We start from the raw sequence: 23871 nt of genomic DNA, 5'->3' as shown, positions 1-23871 counted from the left end.
TGGACCTTCTGTAAATCAACAGGGTGAAAAAATAGCGTGATCTTGATTGACACTTTTCTGGAATCTGAAACTGAAATTAGCTTCAGCCCGCCTTTAGTTGGCAGTGGAGATTTTAGGATATTTTGGCAAGACCAGTCCTATGGTTTTTACTAGCAGAGAATTGTAGTGTGTTGAGGAGATGAGTTCTTACAGACATTAACAAAATAACCTACAGATCACCTACCAAATACCATTTTATTTAGCTTAGAAGTCATCTAAAAATATGTGAAATATTTGAAATGTGGTTGTTTCTGCCAAAACTAGGACTTCCTCCACAACCACTGAACTCATCAGCTAGAACCGGGATTAGTGGACAAAGCCCACTTTCTTTCTAAAACTACATTTGCACAATCATAATCCTAATATCATGTTTGGCTATTCCAACAATGCTCTCAGTAGGAAAATGTTGTCTAAATACATTAACCCTCCAACCATGTAAATTCCTTCAGGATCTGTACAAGCTTGTTGATGATCCTTCACAGTTTTGGAGTTCATTAAATAAACTTCTCTTTGCTTTTCATTCGCTCGATAAACTTTGTATCCCCAATAAAAATAATTTCTTCCTTATCAAACTTGACTCAGAGCATGCAAACAAACATTATACCTCACAGGGCTTAACATTTGGCCAAGATCTTTATCTAAAGAACATCAGGAATGTAAATCCAATTTAACTGTGATTCCAACAAATATTTACGGATGTTGAAAGCAAGTCAGGGTCAAACATGAATGATCACACGTCTGTTTCTTTGTTAGCCCAGATAGGTAATTGAATAAGCAGAATTAACAGTAAGAAGACCACACTGGAGTATGAAACATATTTCAACTTGTGCCCAAACCTCTATGTATTGTATCGAGCCATTCTGGAGGAACATCTTGTTATCCGAGAGTCATTTTCGTTATGCAACGGGGTGAATCTGAGGATTGTTGGCAACGCAGAAGATTACAAAATAATACATGTATAATAGCTTAAAGTGTAAAAGACATTTAATCTTTATCCAATAACTTTATCCAATACCCAATTGCATGGATAAATGAGATGCACCCGAAGAACGTATTGGTGGATATTTACTATTTAGTTCTCATGCTCTCCCGTTGGTAGTCAGACGTTTCATTGTATAGAACACAGTTTTTTTATCGTGGCTAGCAAGAATATTGGGCTTATGCCCGCTAGGACCTACCTCTCTGCTCTGTTTAAATCCTTAGACACTTCCTCAAGAAACCACCATAAATTGTTGGGTATAATATGCACCCAGGTCGTTTGAATGCTTAGTATAGAACTAAAATTTCCGGAAAAAACTTAAATATGTTATACTTTTGCATAATACAAACTTTCTTAAGAAAAACAAAAATAGGAACGCGTGGGATTGTACAGAAAAAAAAGTGAAAGAAAATAAAAATTGTGAGCTACACAGATACCAGCTACAGCAACATATAAGAAAATGTTTGAAAAAAAGTTGAATTTACTAGCAAAATAATAGAAACTAGGTGAAAGTTTCATGGTGTTTTGCTTGTTTTGTTACTCACTGTAAAGTCAACTTTTTCAGGTCGGGTCTCGTTTCCGTACAGATAATTGACTCTAGGCTACATCTGAATTCTGTTTTAAACCTAAACCTTTATGTCCATTTCCTTTACACATTCTTTTAAAAAGTGTTCCATAGTCATTATTGAGAATTCTTAAAAAGAAGAAAAGACAAAACATACATTTCCAGCGGTTACACTGAAAAAAAAATGTCAAGGAGGCCAGCAAAGGCATGCCAACCCGCGGCTCTCGGCTTAAGTGGAAATCACATTCAATCTTCGAATAAAAGGGACATGCTGCTCTATATAATTATACCTGGAACTTCTATAAACTTCCAGCTGCCCAAAGCTTGTCCCGCAAACCATAAATATAATTTAAATCCACACGCAAAATAAAACCAGCTATGATATGTTGGTTTTATGTGTCGTCTGCCACTGGCCGTTTTCACTGGCAATAATAACCAGTTTCTGGTTATTTACACAAGGTGATGGAAAAGGTTTTTTTTTTTTCCAGACATTAAATGCAGTGTCTTTATCAAACCGTTGCTTTTTAAGGCTTTTTTGAAGAAATTATAATATAAATTCACATTTTTATTATCAAAATAAATCACAAGTCATCAGTAATGAAAACAACTTTACATATTAAACCACAGTATAATGAAAAAAAAGACAATTTTGATTAATTGTCATAGACTAGAGCTTGCCTCTGCATAGTTTGGGGGCTAAAGTCACAGTTTCTTGACTACTGAATGCTTTACATGAGAAACGTAGGCTTTCATTCATTTTTCAATTTGGCTCTCAAAACATTTTACATTTAAATCTCACTTGATTATTTTTCATCTGGATAAAAGAGATTGCGTTTTAGACTCCTATGCAAAATAATCATCCATTTTCAGATTTAAAGTCCTTGTTTATGCTACCTTTTTTTTTTTGAAAGCCACAAGCAGCTATGGAAAATGAACTTCACGTCATGGATCCGTGCCAGGTTCCGTCACTTAATGATAGCGCACATCGCACACAGATAACACAGTACAATGGGCTTTAGCAGCTGACTGAGCTCAACAAGGAATCCTGGCTTCAACCCGCTACTTGAAAAAAAAAAAAAAAGACTCTTTACCGAAGGAAATAACTAAGTCTGTCTATTCATAATTACTTTCATTGCCAAATGGATGAGATACAACATATTCTGTTCCCACAGAGTTCTGGGAAACACACTTTTTTGTAATATACTAAAACAGCAATCACTCTAAATAGATCATTTCAGAGGTTTTACCTGAAGCCAGTTCCGAAGACTTGACCGAAATCCATAATTTACCAATAAAAAAGCAACAAGGCCGAGGCTAAATTCTTTAACAAATGTGAGTGGAGCTTGAATTCCTTGAACATCTCTTGGGATGTAAGGAAATGTGTGCCCATATTTATTTCTTTAGATTCATTTTTCATTTAAAGTTAGGACATTTTTAAAGTTTGGGGTAGCCGTATTAGTCCAGTGTATACGAATGCAAAAAACAGCATGTACGGACATTTTTAAACAAATCGTAGAAGTGTTTTCATGGGCATCTGCAGGACTTTTTCCAGGGTGGGCAAAATATACCTCCCTACCCTTCCCATCTCCCACCCCAATACCTCCTTACCGTCTCTCCATCTCCTACATTGATGACTCAGGAGAGGGGTTTCCTGGTGAGAGGCAAATGTTAATTACCCATTAGTAGGAAAAATTATATGACCATGGTAGTAGCTACAGACCATCAGGAACCGGCACAACATGAGAACGTTAGTTTACAGTACCTGGGAACTGGGATGGGAAAGATTAGCCACAACTATCCCAGTCTATAATATGGTTGGCTGAATGTTATTGTAGATGCAGTCAGCAAAAGTTAATATTTGTACTATAGACTTAGTGTACCCTCCAAATAGCTTCTTGTTATTATCTCATAATAATCAACTACTAATGTTGCTGCTCAACATCATGGGTGTTCCTGTCAAAAAAAGTTCATGTTGTGTACGGTAGTGTAGCTCTCTGATGCCCGCTCTGATGTATTACAATAAAGAGAGTAGTTAGAGGGTAGTAAAAAGGGACGTAAAGGCTTGGAACCAAAATAGGACGCTTGGTACTTTTGCAGCAATTGTGATGTTCTGCAATCTGGCACGTTCTCATAATTTTCAGCCAAACAGATGAGTGGATGAGAATCATGAGATATGTATTCCACAGCAGCTGCAGTGCCAATCCATAATTATATAAAAGCTAACCTTTGGCACTCCAGTTGCTGAGTACTCATTTTCCCATGATGCTTAACATACCATTTTCTATGAGAATCATAGAAATGTAGTTTTTAACAGCTGAGGTACTAACTAACCCTAGCTGCAGTACATGTTTCAAACAAACTATCTTGTGTCTGCTGCTTGCAAACTGTGACTCCGTGTCTGTGAAGGAGCAGCTATCAAACTGAAGGGAGGAGGAGACCAATTAGGGGGAGAGGAAAAGAGCAGACCAAACCACTCTAACAGCTGGGGGTTGTCCACAAGTAAATAAAAGCTTTTTGCTTCAGGTGTTTTCTCTCTCTCTATGACTAGTTAACCTACTCTAAACAACCTACTGTTTCTCCCTTCACTGCTGCTGCTTTAAGATACGCTTTCACATAATACAGCTAGAACAATGCCGACCATCTAATCTGAACAATTTATCTTTGGGAAAACCTCAAGCCTTATATGATCCTTGGTCTTGTGTTTAGCATGTATATGTTAGGTGTATTCCTATCCATTTTGTTTGGAATGCAGCGCATCAACACTAAACATGGAGCCTCTGATCACACACAAGGTTAAGTGCCATAAATGTAACTAAATACATATGATCCAAAAGGGATATGGAGTTATTTTTATTATTTCGTTTGGCATAGATGGGAACATAATTAGAACATTTATACTGTTAAACACGTTGTTTTACTAGACATATAAAAGGTAGATCCAGGTGTACTTGAACTACAAATATTGTGATCTTCGGCCACCTGTGACAGAGGATCATGGGAATTATAGTTCAGGAACATATGGAGTGTCACTGTTTGCCAATGCATGGATTTGACCATAATAGCAACAGACAATAAACACTGCAAATTTAGCAAAAGGAAGAAGCACTGCTGGGTTAGTCTTGTCTGTCACTCCCTGGGAGGTCTGCATATTTGTGGATGACATCACAATCATCGTAATTAACTTTCCCAGCTGGATGTAGCTGCAGGTTGGAAACATTAATGCCAAATCTATGATTCATAATACCACTGAGATTGTGAGAAACACTGGCTGTACTCTTTCAATATTCCAAATGTTAGTGTTATTATTTAACCATCACACGGCGAAATAGACAGGAAAATGTCTACCATTGACATATAACCGATTTTGTTAAAAATGCTTTATTCTATTCTATCTTGTTTTTATACGCAAACTGCAAATTAATGTTTACCCCAAGTGTGTAACTTTACACTTATGACCAACAATTACAATATGAATACCTGGGGCACATTTTAAATGAGACGAGCCTAGGACTCTTCAAGCATTAACCCTTTAATAGACCATCACAATCATTCTATTGTAATGGCAACCTAATGTCGGCTTCCAAATCATTCTAATAACAGCCGCTTTAAAAACCCATTACTTTCAGGAGATCGACCTGCTGTGAATTATTTCATTGCTATTCACTGTCTGTGATGTTCTGATAGCATTAAATCAGATTATGAAGTAGTCAGTTCTAGGATGCATGACCCTTAAGACTCTTCCCATTCACCGTTAGACTGCTGTAAGAACCCTAAGACGTAGGGTCAAGCCCTTAGAGTTCCAAGCTATGGAAATGCTTTATGCTATTAACACCACCTTATCTCTCAAACTGTTATTTCTTCCATTTCTAGAAAACGGAATAATTTGAACTTGCTCCATTGGGAACAGCATCCCTCCCCGCCTTGTCAACCTATGCTCACTGTTCCCACCAGTTATAACTAGGGCTCGTGGTTGCTCTTTGAGACCAGCTCTGAAGACACCGTCATAAATAATGCAGATTAATACCCTAGACAGAGATCCGAGCAGTTGAGCCGGCCCTGTCTATCACATAAAGGCAGAAACTTAATTGTTAGCTCAAGAAGGCAAACACTTTTTATTTTTTTGCTTTTGTAAATATTTCCTATTGTATATTAAAATATTTACTAGTATTGAGTACGAACAGCTCATATAAGGCCAATGAAAAGACTGCCTGGCAATCAATGTGAGAATTACATCGTTTAGAGCAGATTTATACCGACGTGTCCACTGTTTGCTGTAATAAATCACCCTGTTGTTTTGTTCATTGACTCAGAAAGTGATTCTGTGCAGGACAGAGAAGATTCTCATTGAAGGTTTCAATTGTTTGCTTGAGCTGGCGAGACTCATTAAGCAGAAGCTCTATAAACCCATAGTACAAGGCTAATTGCAGGTTGCCTTTTAAAGCTCTCCGCCTGTGATAAACTGACAGAGATGAACAAAGAGCATGAGAGGCCAGTATCGTAGAAGATAACTATTCTGCAGGCCACCCTTGCTTTGGATATCGGTCAGTAAACAATCTCTGGCCGGCTGGCCTCTCATTCTCAATACTCTGCTGGGGAAAGACAATGGAGAACATGAGGTCTCCTAAGGAATCGTTATCTTCTAGAATGTAAGCTCGCCAGCATGACCCTATTTACCTAATGTAGCGGTTTGTCTCAGTCTTTCAATTCTAGTTTTGTCATACCCTTTGAATGTATGCACCGTGAGAAGTGTTGGGTAAATTGTTGGAGCTATATAAAGAAAAGAGAAAAATACTAATTGTCGAGTGTGTTTACAAACAGATTTAATGATCAAATGCAAGATCCGAAACTTCCATAGTGTTTGTTCCAATGAAAACTATAGGTTTCTTGTAAGTATTCCATGGAAAATCGTTCACGTGGGATGATCTTCTACAACTTCAAAACTACTATCAATTGCATTAAAGGTCTATATGTATAATGGAAGTAATGATGTTGGCTAAGAATATACTCTGAAATAACACTGTTGTGTTGTGTTTTGTAGGTTAGAGGTGTGAAGGGTGTGTTTCTGGCCAATCAGAAGATTGATGGAAAAGTAACAACGCTCATCACATACAACAAAGGGCGAGACTGGGACTACCTAACTCCACCGAACGTTGACATGATCGGCAAGCCAACCAACTGCAAACATGTGTGTTTCCATTATAATTTGTTACTTGTGTATCATGTTTAATTGAATATGTGTGTAAGGACTACAGTATCGATGCTTTATCTGGAGAAATAATTGTTCTGTTACTGAATCATAGTAGGGGTAGGATTTCCAGGATTCTGCTAAGCAATCTATCCTAATTTTAAGAGGTGCCAGAGAAGTGCTAGCAACTAACCCCCTTAGAAATTCTTGTATATGACACTTTTAATCATACACCTGTCACACTGTCTCCTGGAAAATTGATCTTTCTCCGTATCTCTTGTTAGGAGTCAATATACAAATTATAATTAACATTAATGAGCTTTTCTGTGACACTTTTCCAAGTTAACACTCCATTTTACGTTTTAATTGTCTAAGCAATTGTTCATGCCACTGCCTGTAGAGATTAAGATGAAATATGTTTTACTTTTACACTTTGAATCATGTAATATTTAAAATTTGATAGTTCCGCCTCGGAGGACAAATAATAATTGGCCCAGTAACATGGATAGCAGAGGATGGCACCTAACTGACAAGAGGGGGGTTTTAAAATTCTCAGTGAATGGCTTAGCTACTGTACAGCATTAAACATACACAGCTTATCGCAGGTTCACGGGGCTAACAGCAGAATTCTGGATTTTGTTTTTAAACCCAGGAGGTCATCTTTGGTGACTCCAGGCGGTTCTCAATGTTCCCAAGTCCATGGCTTAAAGGAAAGACTTATTAATAAATTAAACAGTATTCGGCCCATCTAGACTGACAGTTTTTTTCTGATTTAAAGACCCAAACCTTAATCAGTCCTTGGTCTTGTCTTTGATTTCGGGTGCCCTTTACCTGTCCTTGAACAGTTGTTTGGTGCATATCTGGAAATTGTTGTGTTATGGTAACGCCTACATGTAATGTAACTTTCATTTTTCTCTTTTCTTCATTTTCTGATAGCCTGATTGTCACCTTCACCTGCACCTCAAATGGGCCGACAATCCATATGTATCAGGGACCGTCCACACCAAGGACACGGCACCAGGTCTTATTATGGGGGCAGGTATGCATTTTGTCAACATGCCTGAGATCTACCAAAAAAAATGGATATATAGGAGAAATGAGATCAACAAAGAAAAATATTTAAAGTAACATAAGCTCTCGGTCTCTTCTTCCGAAGAAAAGTCTTCTAAAGACCCAAAAGCTTATGTGACTTTGCATTGTGTGAAAATAAGTAATGCTTGCCACACATTAACAGGCTAATTCTTTTTTTCCAGCACTGCGGTGACTGGATGTAACAGCTGGTACCTTGTGGGATTCTAGCTGCAGATACTTTTAGAGTTTCTGCCTACAAACTTGTTGGGCTCTCCATTTTCAGTACCAGTGGATAGAGCTCTGCTCTAATGGAGCTTTGCATTATTTATAAAGCCATTAAACCTTAAAAACACCTTCAGCTACATATATTTTCATTTGGTGCGGGTATGTTGTGACCAACAATCAGCTGAGACTGGATGCTGACTGTGTGATCTTCTCTCATGCTCTGCTCAAATTTAAAAATAATTTTTCTGAAAAAGACAGTTGCATATCCAATAAATAAGGTCTGTTATAGCCGATTGCCTTGTTAAATGTTGGTTAATTAATCGCCCCTCCTGTTCCATTATTACCCAACCTATCCTTTCATATTCCATCATCTTTTCACTTGTCCCGCACCTTAGAGATATGGAGAGAGGAGCATTCTAGAACAAACCTTGTGAGGCATTACAATGTCATGATGGCAAAGATTACAAGTCCCCCCCTTGTGCCTTTTTGTGCCTTTGGTATCAAAAGCTGCTAAATTACCAACTTTTCCATGTCTTGAGTGTTCTAGAGAACTCATCCACGTGCTGAAGATATCACCCTATGTCACAACTCCTTCCGACCTGAGTTGTCACCATCAATTTTCAGTTTCCTTTTTGAATATTATGTCATTTACTTACAGAACAAATTGGGTTAACGTGAATTACCAACAAATAATAATATCCACCTCGCTTCTAGTGATATCTGAACTGAATGGATGCTGCAGTATAAAAAAAATATTGATTTCATTTTTTTTTATCCGCTGTTTATTTTTGATTCAGGCAACTTGGGATTGCAGTTAGTAGAATATAAAGAAGAAATGTACATCACGTCAGACTGCGGAAAAACATGGAGACAAGTAAGAGAGAATTCCGTGGCAAACCATCATTTTTAACTATGTAAAATCTGGTGTGTAAGCATATGCAGTGTGGGCTATTGGTATGTATGCTGGGGGGGGGGTTACTTTTACAACCAATAGTTACAAAAGTACACATTGATTTCCAAGAGGTTAAAAACTTTAAGGAATTGGTTATTTTAATATAGTATAATATACTATATATGTTTCATAATCACTCAAGCAGCAGCTAATGTGGAGAAGGCGATTAACGTAGGTTATGGGTTAGAAAACGTGTGTTCTAGTTGGAGAAAACTCCTTATAGGGAGCCTATTCACTATAGCTGGAATGGATAATACGCAAGACATCTATGGGATCTTTGGGATCTTACCAGAAGCTAGAGAACCGAAGAGTATTATACTCTTACTATTGTACTAGAAGGAGGCAAGTCTATCAAAATGGCCAACTGAACTTTGCCCCCAAAATACATTAACTCTAATCTAACCAGTCATGGCCAAAACTTCCAACTACATATTAAAATGGACTGCATGTGTAGCCCATAGTTGGTACGTAGAACCCAACAGTGAATATGGACAAAAACTGTCAATGGGTACTTTTTTATTTATTTGTGGTGAGGCTCTATGGTCCATACTCTCACTCCTATTTACCGTAGTAAATCATTATATATATTTATATTACACCTAATATAAATAAATATAAATTATATAAATATAAAATGTAACTTTCGATATGCTCAATTATGAGTACATCGGTGTGCTCTTTCTTTTTGAGCCTTTTTTGTTGGATCTTTTTGGGGAATCGATCTTAATTCATCGTAATGAAAGTTAAGTTTATATTTATGTATAAAACAAATGTTTTATACATAACCTTCTATAGCCATATGTAGAATTATCTGATGATAAAAAAGATAGAAGCCTACATTATTATGACTAGTTGGCCCATGACAACAAAGTGATCTTATGGGGCTCAGTGCCCTAAAAATTGGGTCCCCTGCGACTTTCGTATTTATAGATTTGTGGGAGGGATATAATGTCCTGGTGGTCTGGTCGTCAGTAGCAACAACTGTGAGATAAGTAGAAGACACATGTTTCTACTTTTGCCGGTAGGTCCATATGTTAGGAGACACATTTATTCCATTGATCTAAGAGCCCAGCAGCAACTGTACCCTCCACAACTCTAGTAACTGCACTCAAATGCCATTTACCCCTATTCTCAACCTAACCAAAACCAGTACATGTCCCCTGTCTTAATTGTGTACAATAACATAAGAAAATATTCTCCAAGCCGAGTCAAATATCGAACTTTAGTGCATCATTCTAATGTTGGGAAATGTATTCATAACCCATGGTCTCTTTTCTGGTGCATGTGTTAAAAACCCTTTTTTTTAATACAGTATAATAAACAAAAATTGTCGACGTGTTGTCTGGTGTTTAACACATGGAAGTACTAGTTCTTAGTTCTATAATAGCTAATCAATGATTTTTACCGTGAGTCCTGCTGTTGTGTGAAATTAAGTTTTCAGGGCAAGAATAGACAAACCCTGTGAAGCATACAAAATATTTGTGTATGTTACTTTATTTCCAGCTGTTAATATTAATCTATACCCCAGTGTTTGTTTGGCTTCAACACGGCGTATCATTTATTCGCAGAAGAAAAAATAATTTTATGTGGAAGATTAAAAAAAAAATAACAAAGAAAGGAACTCCGTGGTTAAGATATCGCTGTTATTATATTTTCGCTCTAAACTGACTTTGGTAAAACATATTATTTCTTACATTTCAGAAAGAGCTCTTGCAGGCTGTCATATTCAAGTACCAATCTCTCTATAAATAATAGTCTTAACCAGACAAATTAAATGAAAGTACTCGCACTTCAGACTGAGGGCGCCTTCCCTATCGTTTTAAAGTTACAGCAAAGATACCTTTAACCCTTCTAACGGGTTTCTTATTCACTCTGGCAAAAGGAGTTTTTAAAGGTATGGATACATTTATAGAATTAGCAGCATGTAGGGTTATAGCAAAGAAAGCAAAAACATTATAGAACACCCAAGCTCCAAGAAAATGCAAATCTGAATATTTACAGATGGTGCTTTGTATTCATGGAGTTTGTCATTAACTTAAGCAGAAACAGCTGTGTAGGGGGAATAAAACTTGGTGAGGAACAGACAAACTCACTAATAAGGTGAGGTTTCTGTAATGTCAAGTCAAAGAACATGACAACAACAAGACACAAGGTAATTATATTGCACCATCAAGGTCTCTCTCAGACAGAAATTTCAAGGCAGACAGGGGTTTCCAGATGTTCTGTCCAAGTTTTTTGAAGAAGCACAAAGAAACAGGCAATGTTGAGGACTGTAGACGCAGGGGTCTGCCATGTAAACTTAGTGCAGCAGATGAAAAACACATCATGCTCACTTCCCTCGACAGTCTGAAGATGTCCAGCAATGCCATCAGCTCAGCATTGACAAAAACAAACAGCGTTACCCTGGTAAACTCATCTACTGTCTGGTCAGAAGTGGTCTTCATGAAAGACTTGGGCCAAAAAGCCATACCACCGAAGCAGAAACAATGCCTATCTTCTCAACTATTCATGAAAACACAGAAACAGGGGTGATGAGTCAAAGTTTGAAATGTTTGACTGTAGCAGAAGTCGATTTGGTCATTGAAGGGCTGGAGAGCGATACAAGAAGTGTTTGCAAGAAAACATAAAGCATGGTGGAGGTTCTGTGGAAGTTTGCGGCTGCATTCCTGCAAATAGAGTTGGGAATTTGGTCAGAGTTATTGGTCTCCTCAATGCTGAGAAGTACAGGCAGATACTTATCCCTCATGCTATACCATCAGGGAGGCATCTGATGAGCCCCAAATGTATTCTACAGCATGACATTGACCCCAAACATACAGGCACAGTCATTAAGAACTATCTTCAGCACAGTAAAACAAGGAGTGCTGGAAGTACAGAATCTTAATCTCAACATCATGGAGTCATCATGAAAGAAGCAGACCGTCATTGCAGTCCGCCAGCACCACACACTCACCTAATCTGCAGTCAGCGGCTGGGTATTCCTGGCCATACATTACATGAGCATACAAAATGTAGCACGTGGCTGCGCATATCCAGCTGTTGGTCCTGCTTATGTCATCAGGCAGCTGCTCTAAGTTCCAGGGCCTCCTTGTGTTCGCAAGTCTGGCCCTGATGCCAGATCTATTTACTCTTGAATGCTGTACAAATTGTTGTCACATTATGATATTAATAACAGATACTCTTGAAGTAAAACATCATGATGGTTAAAGCAGTTACTAACGAAACAAAGTAAGAAACATTTGGAGCGACAGACATTTCCTTTTAGTTTGATTCTTAAAGATGTCAACTTCTGAAAACCCAACTTTCTCCCCAAGAGAAAAGAAACAAACTTTTCGTTCTAAAACTACATCCAATTTGCTTTACTGTGCACAAAAAAAGCAGGCCAGCAGTAGTTCCATGAAGCAAAAATTACTGACAGATGTTGCAAAAAGCAAAAACAAGCATATTTAGTGTCTCAGGTGCCAAAAGCGTAGAAATTGAAAATGCACTTTAACTGTAAAGTAAAAAAATAAATCCAAGAATATATAATATGCAGAATATGTTTTATTTTTTAAAAAAATACAGCCTACAGCTACCAGTAATGCAGTGCTCCAAATAAATGTACTTACCTAATGCCGGCGGTGGGGCTAACCTATAGGAAGGACAAGCAACATCATATTATATAGTCATGTTATAATGACCGTGATCATAATATATGGTTGTGATTATTTTTATCATTATTATTATTAGTTTGCATAAAATTAAGTCCATATTATGTTAGAGATGGGCTTTTTTACTTAGAGACCCTTAAATGGATGGCTTCTGCTTCTTCATCATTTTGTTTTACCACACAGGTTAATGAATTGTTCAAAATATTAATTTTATTCTATACTATACTAATACTATATTATTATATTTATACTAAATTAATACTACCGTATTTGCATGAATATAAGACAAGGTTTTTTTCTATGATTGAGAAAAGCCAACTGGCCTCCAGTTGTGGGGGCAGCCGGTGGACGTCTGTACGATGCTTGTAGACAACCTCAGCTGCTACCCGGCACTTCCGCCGGGGCTTTTCTGATGGAGCGTCAGCGTGACATGACCTTCCGGTGCTCAGTCATAGAAGCCCATGGGGAAGTGGCGGGCAGCAGCAGAGGTTATCTACATGCATCGCACAGATGTCCACCGGCTGCCCCCACTAGACACCAGGGAGTCTGGAGCACGGGGGGCAAGTCTGGGGATGCATTGGTTAGTCTGGGGAGTGGCATATAAGGGGATATAAGTCATATCTGGGGGGCAGGTGGGCAGTTGGCTTTTCTCAATCATAGTTTTTGTTAAAAATGAAAACATATTTTACATGTAAAGTAATATTCACTAGTAAAACTTTTTTCCTATAGGGTAGTCTTATAATCAGGGTCATCTTATAATCGCGCAAATCCAGGGTTTGATCAGTTCTGATTTCTCATAAAAAGATAATGAGTTTTTTCCCAACTTTTCTGAATACCTGAATTATGCACTGCTATGGTATGCATGTTAAATAAACACATTCTTATTTTAACACAATATACCATTTTCTGTAGTTTCTTATTGAAAACCTTTCAAGAGGGAAAATTTGTTCCCTCTGCACTGCTCAGCACAAGCTGCCTGCTAATTTCTGACATCAAGCGGGGGATATTAGTTTAGAGGAGACTGTGAGGGATTGTATGAGGTCAGACTGCTGTGATGCAATACATAGAGAAGGTGTTCGGAAGAATGACAAGACTCAACTCTAGCTTTTAATGCGGTTTGGAAGAGACAGAGAACATTGAGAAGAAAAATAAATGACAGGTTTTCTGTCCTTTGCTTGAAGCAGCTCTTAGCTGGAGAGATTTTTATGAGGAACCCTAGGTGGAACAGCACCATCAAGAGCAGATATTCTGGAGTAATAGTTGAAGGACATCTCTACCTTTCCTTGGCCAAACTAAACACGGATGGGACCTCAGTGACCTAACACTGTAAACTGGGAGTAGACGGCACCACCGCTGAATCACAGTCCATATTTTACAACGTTTGATAAACTTTTTAAGATCCCCAGGAAAATAATATTTTTTCCCCAATAGCTACATCATTTTTCCCATGCCTTTGTTTTGATGATTTGCCATGTGTATAATACCTCATTTGAATGGACTACACCAAAACTGTTCAGAGTATTTATTTATTTTTCAGTTATTATAAACATGGCAGGCATCAAATGGACTGAAATCCAGTAGAACATTTCTAGAAGTTTCTGAACTGTGAGTTAAATTCTTCATTTTCACCACTGCAAAAAGTTGACAGATGATTTCAAGCGGATGATATACAGGCAGGAACGCTGGCAGCTTGCTATAAGGAACTTTCCTTCCCAGCGCGCTATTAGAATGCTTTCTTTCCGTAAGACTTTTTCTCTGTCTTGGCAGTCAGTTGATGGAGTAGAGGAGAAAAAAAAAAGATTTAGGAATAGGGGAGAAAAAAAAAGATTTAGGAACTGGTAAAATGACTTGGTAAAGATTAAGTTGATTGTCATCACCTTTCAAGGTATTAATCTGTCATTCTAGAATTTTCAGATAGTGGAAGCTGTTTGAATCTCGGTTTTAATAATGCCAAGCAAAGTATCAATCCAACTCAGATAGGAAAAACAGAATGCCAAATTTTAATACAACTATGAGCCACACTTATCATCTATTCACGGAGGATCCAATTCATGTTTTTTTAATCATGCAGTTGACAGAAAGCAATTCTGAACATATGATAAGGAAAGGTAGAAGCCCTAGCAGAGTAGATGGGATTTGCCTGCCATCATATTCTATGCTTGTGTTTTTAGTTTCATTGTGTCATGTTGGTGACCTCATTTTGGTGGACTTTGCTGTTCCATTTTGCCCAATACTTTGAACTTACCTCCAAGCCAGGTCTTGACTCAGGGTCCCTTTATAGAGACATTGGATTACTGAGCATGCGCACCCAAGCATTAACACACACTGGCAGGCAGGGACAGGTACAACTACAACTGGGAGTTCCTGAGAAACATTTCCAAAGAAGCCCCTTTACCTTCTTCCTCCATCATCGTCAACCTTCTAATAGATGTTCTAAACTCAGTCGGTACCCTTAGGTCTTATGTTTATTAACTTGGTTAATTGTGAAAATCAATGTATTGAAGCTCTGTAAATAAAATATAATCAAATAATCATAATAAAAGTGATAATGTTAATAGTTTCTGCTAGATTCTGGGTTAAAGCTATAAGGAACTTTAAGAATATAGTCAAGTATGAATGACTGCACTTTTAGTTAAAACTGACCTCGTTGTATGTTTCATACAGGTCTTTGAAGAAGAACATCACATATTGTACTTGGATCATGGTGGCGTCATTGTGGCAATCAAGGATACGTCAATCCCTCTAAAAATACTCAAGTAATGCGAACTTTTAATAAACTACTGTAACCATGTTATTGGTTTAATGTGTTATGGTATAATGATTAGAAACATGCATGTTTTTATTTGATTACATGTTTCTAATTAATCGTTATGACACCTCAGCAGTTACCCAGTTGTATGTGTATTATATATATATACATATCTATATATATATAATTATATTTATATATATATATATATATTACTTCTGTCTGTAGTTAAATCATTTAAATGACACATTTACCCAAATGCAAGAAGATTTTTTCTGATATTGGGCACTTTTTATTCACTAATGTTGATATGAAAAATGACTGCTTTTTATATGTTATGTACTCCCTCTCTTGTATCTTCTGAAGTGGTTTCCAAAACTGTACGTTTCTGAAGGTCTAGATAACCAAGCTTGATAAATATTAATAGAGTTTTTGTGTTGGAATGAGATTTGTACATTTAGGAATGCAAGCAGTGTTTTAGGAAGAGGGTTTATCTTTGTGTGTGTGATTATTTAACCCCTGACATGATTTCATTTTTGGTTTTAGGACCCCACAAATATGGGTTATGCAATAATGAAATTATACCGTTTGGGACTTTTTTTCCCCCCAGGGCTGGTTCTTATTCCCAGTCTGGTCCCAAAAAACAAAAAGCACACATGGGTTTATACATTAAACTGTCAATTGTTATTGAGCTTCTGCTGTAGAATTCTATTAACTATGCACACATGTAACTTATTGGAAGGGAAGATCACGAGGCTGAGGTTTCTGAAAGCTGTTGTTAGGGGATTGCACACATATCGGTGTCTAAAATAATGTAACAGTATAGTATGGAACCATTCACTTAGCAAAGACATAATAAAAGATCCAATTAAGTAAATAATATGTAAAATGTAAATAACATTTTTAAAATGCTTTATAAAAATTAATTACACATTTTCCCCATAGCTTTTCACAACAAAATCCAATCTACTCTACAACCTATAACCCTACAAAGAAATCCTTTGAATTTCTGAAAGGGGTCTGGCTGGAGCAGAACAGTGACAAGCTGTTTTTAAAACATTATTTTTATTATTTTCTTTGGATATACAGCCCATATCTAATCTGACGAAGATTGATCTTTGTTGCCTTCATAGTTTGCCTAGAAAGATCTCAGGAAGTCTCCAGTGGCTGGAATCGCACTTACCATTCTGATTTATGGAATTGGGTTTGGTGGAAATAGCAGGGGAGAAACTAGAAGCAAAAATATAAATGACATCAATCAGGACACACTCATTTATTTTTCAAAACATTTTGTTATAAAAAAAATGTAATACCATTGGATTGTCAGAGCACTTCATGTGCATTTATTTGTTTATGGCTTGTAAAGTCCATTTAAAGAGACATTCAGTATGAGTGCTTGCCGAGGTGGCTTTACGGAGTCTAAATAGCCATTTTTAAATAATAATTTCTATAAGAGATGAAGGAGTTAAATCTTGTCTATGAAAGATCAGACATAGTGATGGATCAAGGTATACGTGAACACTATAAGGCTTGCTTTCATATTTATTACCCATGTTTTAGCAAATAGGGGGTTGTCATTAATTTCTAATATAACACATATACACCGAGGCTCTCTGGGATAGCCATTTCGCTTATCTTTTCCACTCTAAAGGGTGTTTCTTTTCCATACAAGGTTCAGCATGGATGAAGGTCAGACTTGGAGTATACACAACTTTACCAGCACTTCTGTATTCGTGGACGGACTCCTCAGTGAGCCAGGAGATGAGACCTTGGTCATGACGTACGTTTCTACTTTTCCTTAAAAATCTAAAGTGTCATTTATCCTGTACTGTCAAGCAACAAGGACATAATACAATGTAACACAATAACCTTTAACAATCAGCAGATGATCATGTACCCATTGAATATACACCGTATGCATGAAAGCCTTGAAAAGAATGCAAATGCTTGAACGCATCCCTGAGGCATAGAAGTTCTATGAACTCTTCCATTGGCTTGTAACCCTTGTAAATTCCCACACATGCCTGGAAACTTAGTGGATTCTTCTGTGTGCTTGAAACCCACGGTAATATGATGGCGCTATATAAATCAATCTATAATAATAGTAGGCACTAAACCTTGGTGGTCGCCCATAGGTATATTTTTCTTGATGGACACCCAAGTAAGCATTAAACGATGCTTGTTGGAGCCACAAAATGAGCATAACTCCAGAATATTGCATACAACTACAACATGAATTCCTCAGTTGCCTGGCTGTATTAACAATTACTTTTTTCTAATTTTCTTTAGAAATGTTAGTGTAACCACAGATAGATAAGCACTGATTGTTACTACCACTGGCTGCACACTGTCGTACCTAGTCTAACAGATAAATACATGGATCCATTCCCAGAAAAATGTATTGTATTTCATATGAAGACTATATGTTGTATGCATATTTCTTTCTATCAGCCTTAACACAAAGTGAAATCATGTTTCTTGTGGCTTCGAAATTTTATTAGACAAAGCATATTAAAAACAAAATATTTGGCATTAGAAAGAACATGTAAATTGAACATGGAACTTGTCCATTTGTGACTACGATTATTACCTGAGCCAGCCATTGTGAAGGATCTGAGCGACTTTGACAAGGGCCTAACTGTGGTGGCTAGACGACTGCAGCTCTTGTGGAAAATCGGTGAACCGGTGATAAGGTAATGGGCAGCCGAGGCTCATTGATGCACGTGGGGGCTGAAGGCTGGCCCGTGTGGTTAAATCCAACAGACGAGCGACTGTAGCTCAAATTGCTGAAAAAGTTAACGCTGGTTCTGATAGAAAGGTGTCAGAACACACAGTGTATCGCAGTTTGTTGTGTATGGAGGCGCGTTGTCGCAGACCAGTCAGGATGCCCATGCTGACCCCTGTCCACTGCCGGACTGGACCACGGAGTAATGGAAGAAGATGGCCTGGTCACATGAATCACGTTTTCAGGTGGATGGCCTGGTGTGTCGCTTACCTGGAGAACACTTGGCACAGGATCTGTTGCTAACGTCTTGGTGCAGATACCACAGCACACCTTCAGAGGTCTAGTGGAGTCCATGCCTCGATGGGTCAGGGCTGTTTTGGCGGAAAAAGTGGACCTACACAAGATTAGACAGGTGGTCATAATGTTATGGCTGATCAGCATATCTGGGAACTTCTCGGCTCCGGCTACCAGGAGCCTTCCCTTGCGGGACGCGGCCAGGACTGCCCACTGACATCAGCGGGCGGTCCCACTGACGTCGGGGGCGTTCCCGCTGACATCAGAGGGAAACACCCCCATTTAAAAGAAAAATGGGTGGGGAGCGGGGCGTGTCAAGAACCGGAGGAGCAGCGCTCACCCGGCAATCTCCGGCTCAAACACGGAGAGTTCCGAGGTATGCTGAGCAGTGTATATGAATAAGGCACCGTTTTACAAAATTAAAGAATTCTTTGTGAGTTTGGGCATTCAACAGCACTAAGAATGGTTTCTATTGCTACATTTCGTTATAAAAGGGTTGCATGGAGTGGATGTAACAGCACCTTCAATCAATTTCACTTACATCAATACAGTGATCAAGCATTGCAGAATGTAAAATATACAGTGAGAATTCTCCTATCAAACCAGAAGTGCCTTTTGAAGATAAATAACATGCAGCTTAAAAAATAGGATATTCCCAGAGCTTAAAACGTTATCTGAAGTACTCTGAAAAGTAACAACTTTTCAAATATTCTTCAAAGCAGATCTTACAGGACAGCACCACATAGTGGCAACAAGAGGAACTGCAGCCATTAACAGGAAAAGAGGCATTTTAAGGGATAATTACCACTAATAATTACATAATAAGTAAAATTACATTGAAAACACAGTGTAAAGGCTTCATTTTAAAAGTTTATTTTTATGGGAATCTTTCCCTGGCTTCTTTTCTATCGTTGCAACATTTTTATCTTAAATTATGCTTTTTTGGTAGTACAGGACAAATCTCAGGATCCAAATACAGTCATTGCTCCATAGATCGGGTTGCTAGCAACTAATTTTTTCTTCACATTTTATATTTATTTTGATGGATAAATCTGTTTGTGGCTCCGACATGCACATTAGATAAATTAGGGGTCGGTTTATTGAAATAATCATCCATATTTAAAATAATGTCATTTTATTAAAAAAAAAAAAAAAAATAAAGGTTTTAATGCAGTATTTTTCTGTACAGAGTGTTTGGACACATAAGTTACCGATCAGACTGGGAACTGGTGAAGGTGGATTTTAGGCCAACTTTCTCCAAAGAGTGTACCGAAGAGGATTATGATTCATGGGACCTTTCTAATATACAGGTAACGGAAAGTCCACTGTAATATTGAGTCTTTTTGAACCTATATGTGCTCGATACACATTGAAGTGCAGGAATTGGAATAAGATACGTTGCCTTCATCTTTATTATAGAGAAACTGTTAAATATTTGTATTTATGTATTTCCTTTTTTTGTAAGAGATATTGAGATTTAACCCCATTCCCAATATACACGATTAAGGATTAAATATCTTCTTTTTTTATTGAAAAGTCATATTAGTTAACGTGTTCCTCACTGATAGATATCTACATTGGGTCATAAGGAACTTGCTGAGTTGCTATGTTACATATTGCTTGCTCTCTGTGACGTTAACATTAAATTATTCGGTTCGAGCCTCTAATACAGACGTTTTCTAAAAATACTATATATATAATGATAGACATTCTAAGAGATAAATCTTCTGCTTGGACACCAGAATGACGATATGTCCGTTCTGCAGAACATGTGATGTCACCTATCATAATTCATTTCATGTGTTTGGATTTTTAGGGGGACCAGTGCATTATGGGTCAACAGCGAAGCTTTAGAAAGAGAAAACTGACCTCTTGGTGCATTAAAGGCAGGAGTTTCACATCAGCTCTGACATCTAAAATATGCCAGTGTGAGAGTTCAGATTTTGTATGGTAAGCAAAGAGCTTCATCGTAACGAAACACGCATCGGCCGGGATTCACTTGGTTTTAGTGAGATCCCCTTCCTGGTGAATCCCCTTTTTATGATGGGACCTCGGGAGGAGACATATTTAAGGAGGTGACAGTGTCCTTCAAGAGATACATATTAGATTTTGTATCTAGATTATTTATTTCATCTGCTATCACAGGTTTTCTTTGTCATTTATTTTCCTAATTATAATTCTTTATTAATAAAAGCTGAGATATACTGTATTGGCTCGGATATAGGCCGCCCCCGTATATAGGCCGCACCCTAAAAGTTTGGTACTTTTTTAAAGAAAAAGTTTTTTTCTTTAAAAAAGCACCAAAGAAAACATGCTGCCACTCTGCCCCCCCCCCCGAGATATGCTGCCACTGTCCTCCCTCCCCGAGATATGCTGCCACTGTCCTCCTCCTCCCCCCCGATATGCTACCACTGTCCTCCCCCCCCCACCCCCGAGATATGCTGCCACTGTCCTCCTCTGCCCCCCCCTCCTCGACTTACCGGAGCAGACTCCCGGGTGTCTTGCGGGGCCGGCGGGGGACATCTACGCAATACGCGTATGCAACTTCCGGTACCGGAAGTTGCATACGCGTATTGCGTAGATGTCTCCCGTCGGCCCCGCAAGACACCCGGGAGTCTGCTCCGGTAAGTCGGGGGTGGGCAGAGGTAAAACGCATCGTGCGGACGGTCCGCCCGAATATAGGCCGCACCCCCACTTTAAAGACTTAAAGTGGGGGAAAAAAGTGCGGCCTATATTCGAGCTAATACGGTATATATATATATATATATATATATAAATATATATATATATATATATATATATATACACAAATTTAAGGATACACCACATTGTCCACTATTTGTCCACTGGTGTCTCCAGTTTTGATAGAGATATCATGGTTACTCATGGCTTCATTTTGTGGTTTTTTTCCCATTTATTTTAACTTCTGCGTGACGATCAGTCACAGGCTTGTGAGTTACACAGATCTCATTGTATGACATGACCTTTAGATGGTATACTATGTTTCTGGAATGGAGTATGAGTCTGAATTGTATTTTAATAAGGAATGTGGATACAGCCGTATTGGTCTAAGAGAATATGGTGTCTTTAGTTGAAGGTCACACTTGTTATTGGGCCAACACATAAAGAAGATATCAATCCACATACACTTCCAGGTCCTTACTGGACATGGGTTATATGGAGGGGAATGTTGTCTCTTTGTTGTTGCCCCCATCACTACTATGGGGTCAGAAAAGGACACGTCGCACGATGATTTCATTAGTATTCTCACAATGTGCAAGGGTCTTGTGGTTGTGTAGTAAGCAATTAGACCAGGAACATGTATATTTTGTAACAGGTCTACGGTTCTATTTTTATGGCTATTATGTCCTGTGTCTTGTTTGTCTCTTTTTGAAATGTATTTTTCTTTTAGTGATTATGGATTTGAACAAGAGAGAAATCCGAAAGAGTCAAATAAATGTTATCCTGATTTTTGGTTTAACCCTGAATCGCCTCCGGATGATTGCACGTTGGGACAGACATACACAAGCACAACAGGGTAAGTGGTAAAAAGGCCACAACGGATCTTCAGAATAGAAAAGCTAAGCTTTATTCCCCCCCCCCCAAGTATGAAACAGTAAGGAGTAATACTCACAAGCGCGTGAGTTATGGTGGCTGAGAAATACCAATTGGGTCGGACATTACCAGGCAGTATACTCTGAACAAGGGCTTTTGTTCCATTTTTGGCATATTAGTGTAATTTGTTCAAATTGGCTCAGATTGGCCCTTTGTCAACAATTCTGGACTGGCCCAGTGAGACAGGAAGGGTCATGTAACGTAAGGTTACGCGACCCCGCGGTAAAATCGAGTGGGGGCGCCAGAATGAATACTGCGAGTGAGGTAAAGGAATGAACTGATAGATACTGAGTGGTTACTCCGTACCTGTCTGAATATACGTGTCTGACCTTGACCTAAGAAATAATCCCCTGCGATGTTACGTATGACTATTAACCATTTCTGTGCCGGGAATCAACATTTTTATTGCTGGAGGGACGGAAAACTCTTCCATCACGGTTGATGGTGTCTCGCCGTTGCTGTTCTGTGATTATTATGTAGGAACTGTACGGTTTCTCGGGCATTTTGATAAATAGGCCCAGAGGATACGAAGAAAGATTATCTTTTATTTATTTTCGACTTTCTCGCCAGTTTGCTTGATCTAAGCAAAGTTTTTTTAAGATACAGGGCGTTTAGTCACTTTCCTATTCAAAAACGACTGGGGAAAAAAAAATGTGCCATATAATCACAATTTCCAAATTTAAATTCATCCCAACGTGAACCGGAATATTAATTAAATTCATTGTTAGTGATTCCCAACCAAGTAGAAATTCGTGACTTTCCTAGAGCGTTTGAATCAATGAAGGGTAACGAGCGGCTTCTATTAGAATAACAGCGCGGCTCGGCGGAATACAATTGACTGCTTTAAATTTTAGCCCATCTCGTTTAAAAAAAGGATTTAGCATTTCTGTGAATACAAGACCATTCAGCGGAGCAAACCAGACATATAACAAATGCAGATGCTGTCAGTTCCCATTGTTTCTTTTAGCTATAAATGGCAGTATTCAAATATTCCGTAAACTCGATTACTCCATAAATATATATGGATATTCCCAAACGGTTATCTGGCAGGACTTGTAGATAAACTGATTTCTGGCTGCTACGTCTGATTAGAACAGGGCTGCAATGAAACAGAAAATACCTATAAATGTTCCAGAGCTGCTTAATTTATTAAGGGTCGCAAACAGAGCATCATTTTTGGATATCCCAAGGAAACACAGAAATCTCTATTCAAAATGAATACAAGTAATTCTTCTCAGACCCTACACAGTCCACGAGCACAGGATTAGTGCACCCATGGATTATAATATAAATACTATATATATAAATACTATATATATATATTTTTTAATTATTATTTTATTTTATTATTTTTTTTTTTACCTTTTCACTTGTTTTGTGTTTCAATTAACATTTTATTTCAGCAAATACTAAATACTAAAGGTCAAAGAATGTTGGCTACCAAATTAAATGTTTGACTTGATGATGGCATCCAATTGGTTCTAAACAGTCCGTGACCACAAATTGACAAGCAGTAGAGATATATTATAGGCCGTCCCCTGTATTCAAGCAGGGATTCCAGTTGTAACACACCTCTAGCGTCAGGCAGCAGAACTCCATCCATCCAGCCGGTTATGTCACTTGAGACTTTTGTGACACCTTTTAGTGGGTCAGCTGTAAAATGTACCGTCATATAAAGCTTTCAAGTCCTCAAATTATATGAGAAGAAGACACCTGGACAGCTTGAGTGGCCATTGGTCACAAACGTCTTGATTATTTAAAGAGACCCAAGGACCATAAAGAGTGTCACATACATGTACATTCTGTGTCATGTCATGTAATG

General features: G+C 38.1%; 1 protein-coding gene and 1 long non-coding RNA gene across 3 annotated transcripts in view; both read left to right on the top strand.

Moving 5' to 3' along the window:
- Positions 1 to 23871, top strand: part of SORCS2 (sortilin related VPS10 domain containing receptor 2) — a 340312-nt gene that overhangs the window by 301242 nt on the left and 15199 nt on the right. For both annotated transcript variants that reach the window (XM_053458253.1, XM_053458252.1), the window contains exons 10-17: positions 6622 to 6768; positions 7705 to 7807; positions 8862 to 8938; positions 15331 to 15422; positions 17088 to 17195; positions 19624 to 19744; positions 20251 to 20384; positions 21847 to 21972. In XM_053458253.1, the coding sequence (XP_053314228.1) occupies positions 6622 to 6768; positions 7705 to 7807; positions 8862 to 8938; positions 15331 to 15422; positions 17088 to 17195; positions 19624 to 19744; positions 20251 to 20384; positions 21847 to 21972 (908 nt within the window). The remainder of the gene's footprint in view (positions 1 to 6621; positions 6769 to 7704; positions 7808 to 8861; positions 8939 to 15330; positions 15423 to 17087; positions 17196 to 19623; positions 19745 to 20250; positions 20385 to 21846; positions 21973 to 23871) is intronic.
- LOC128480024 (uncharacterized) lies at positions 1182 to 2127 on the top strand. The gene is made up of 2 exons (XR_008350468.1): positions 1182 to 2054; positions 2085 to 2127. It is a non-coding gene; the product is annotated as an uncharacterized LOC128480024 (long non-coding RNA).

Source organism: Spea bombifrons, chromosome 1, assembly GCF_027358695.1.
Source record: "Spea bombifrons isolate aSpeBom1 chromosome 1, aSpeBom1.2.pri, whole genome shotgun sequence".
NCBI classification, from domain to species: Eukaryota; Metazoa; Chordata; class Amphibia; order Anura; family Pelobatidae; genus Spea; species Spea bombifrons.
The sequence above is the reverse complement of the archived record's forward strand: the minus strand, read 5'-3'. Positions and strand labels throughout refer to the sequence as shown.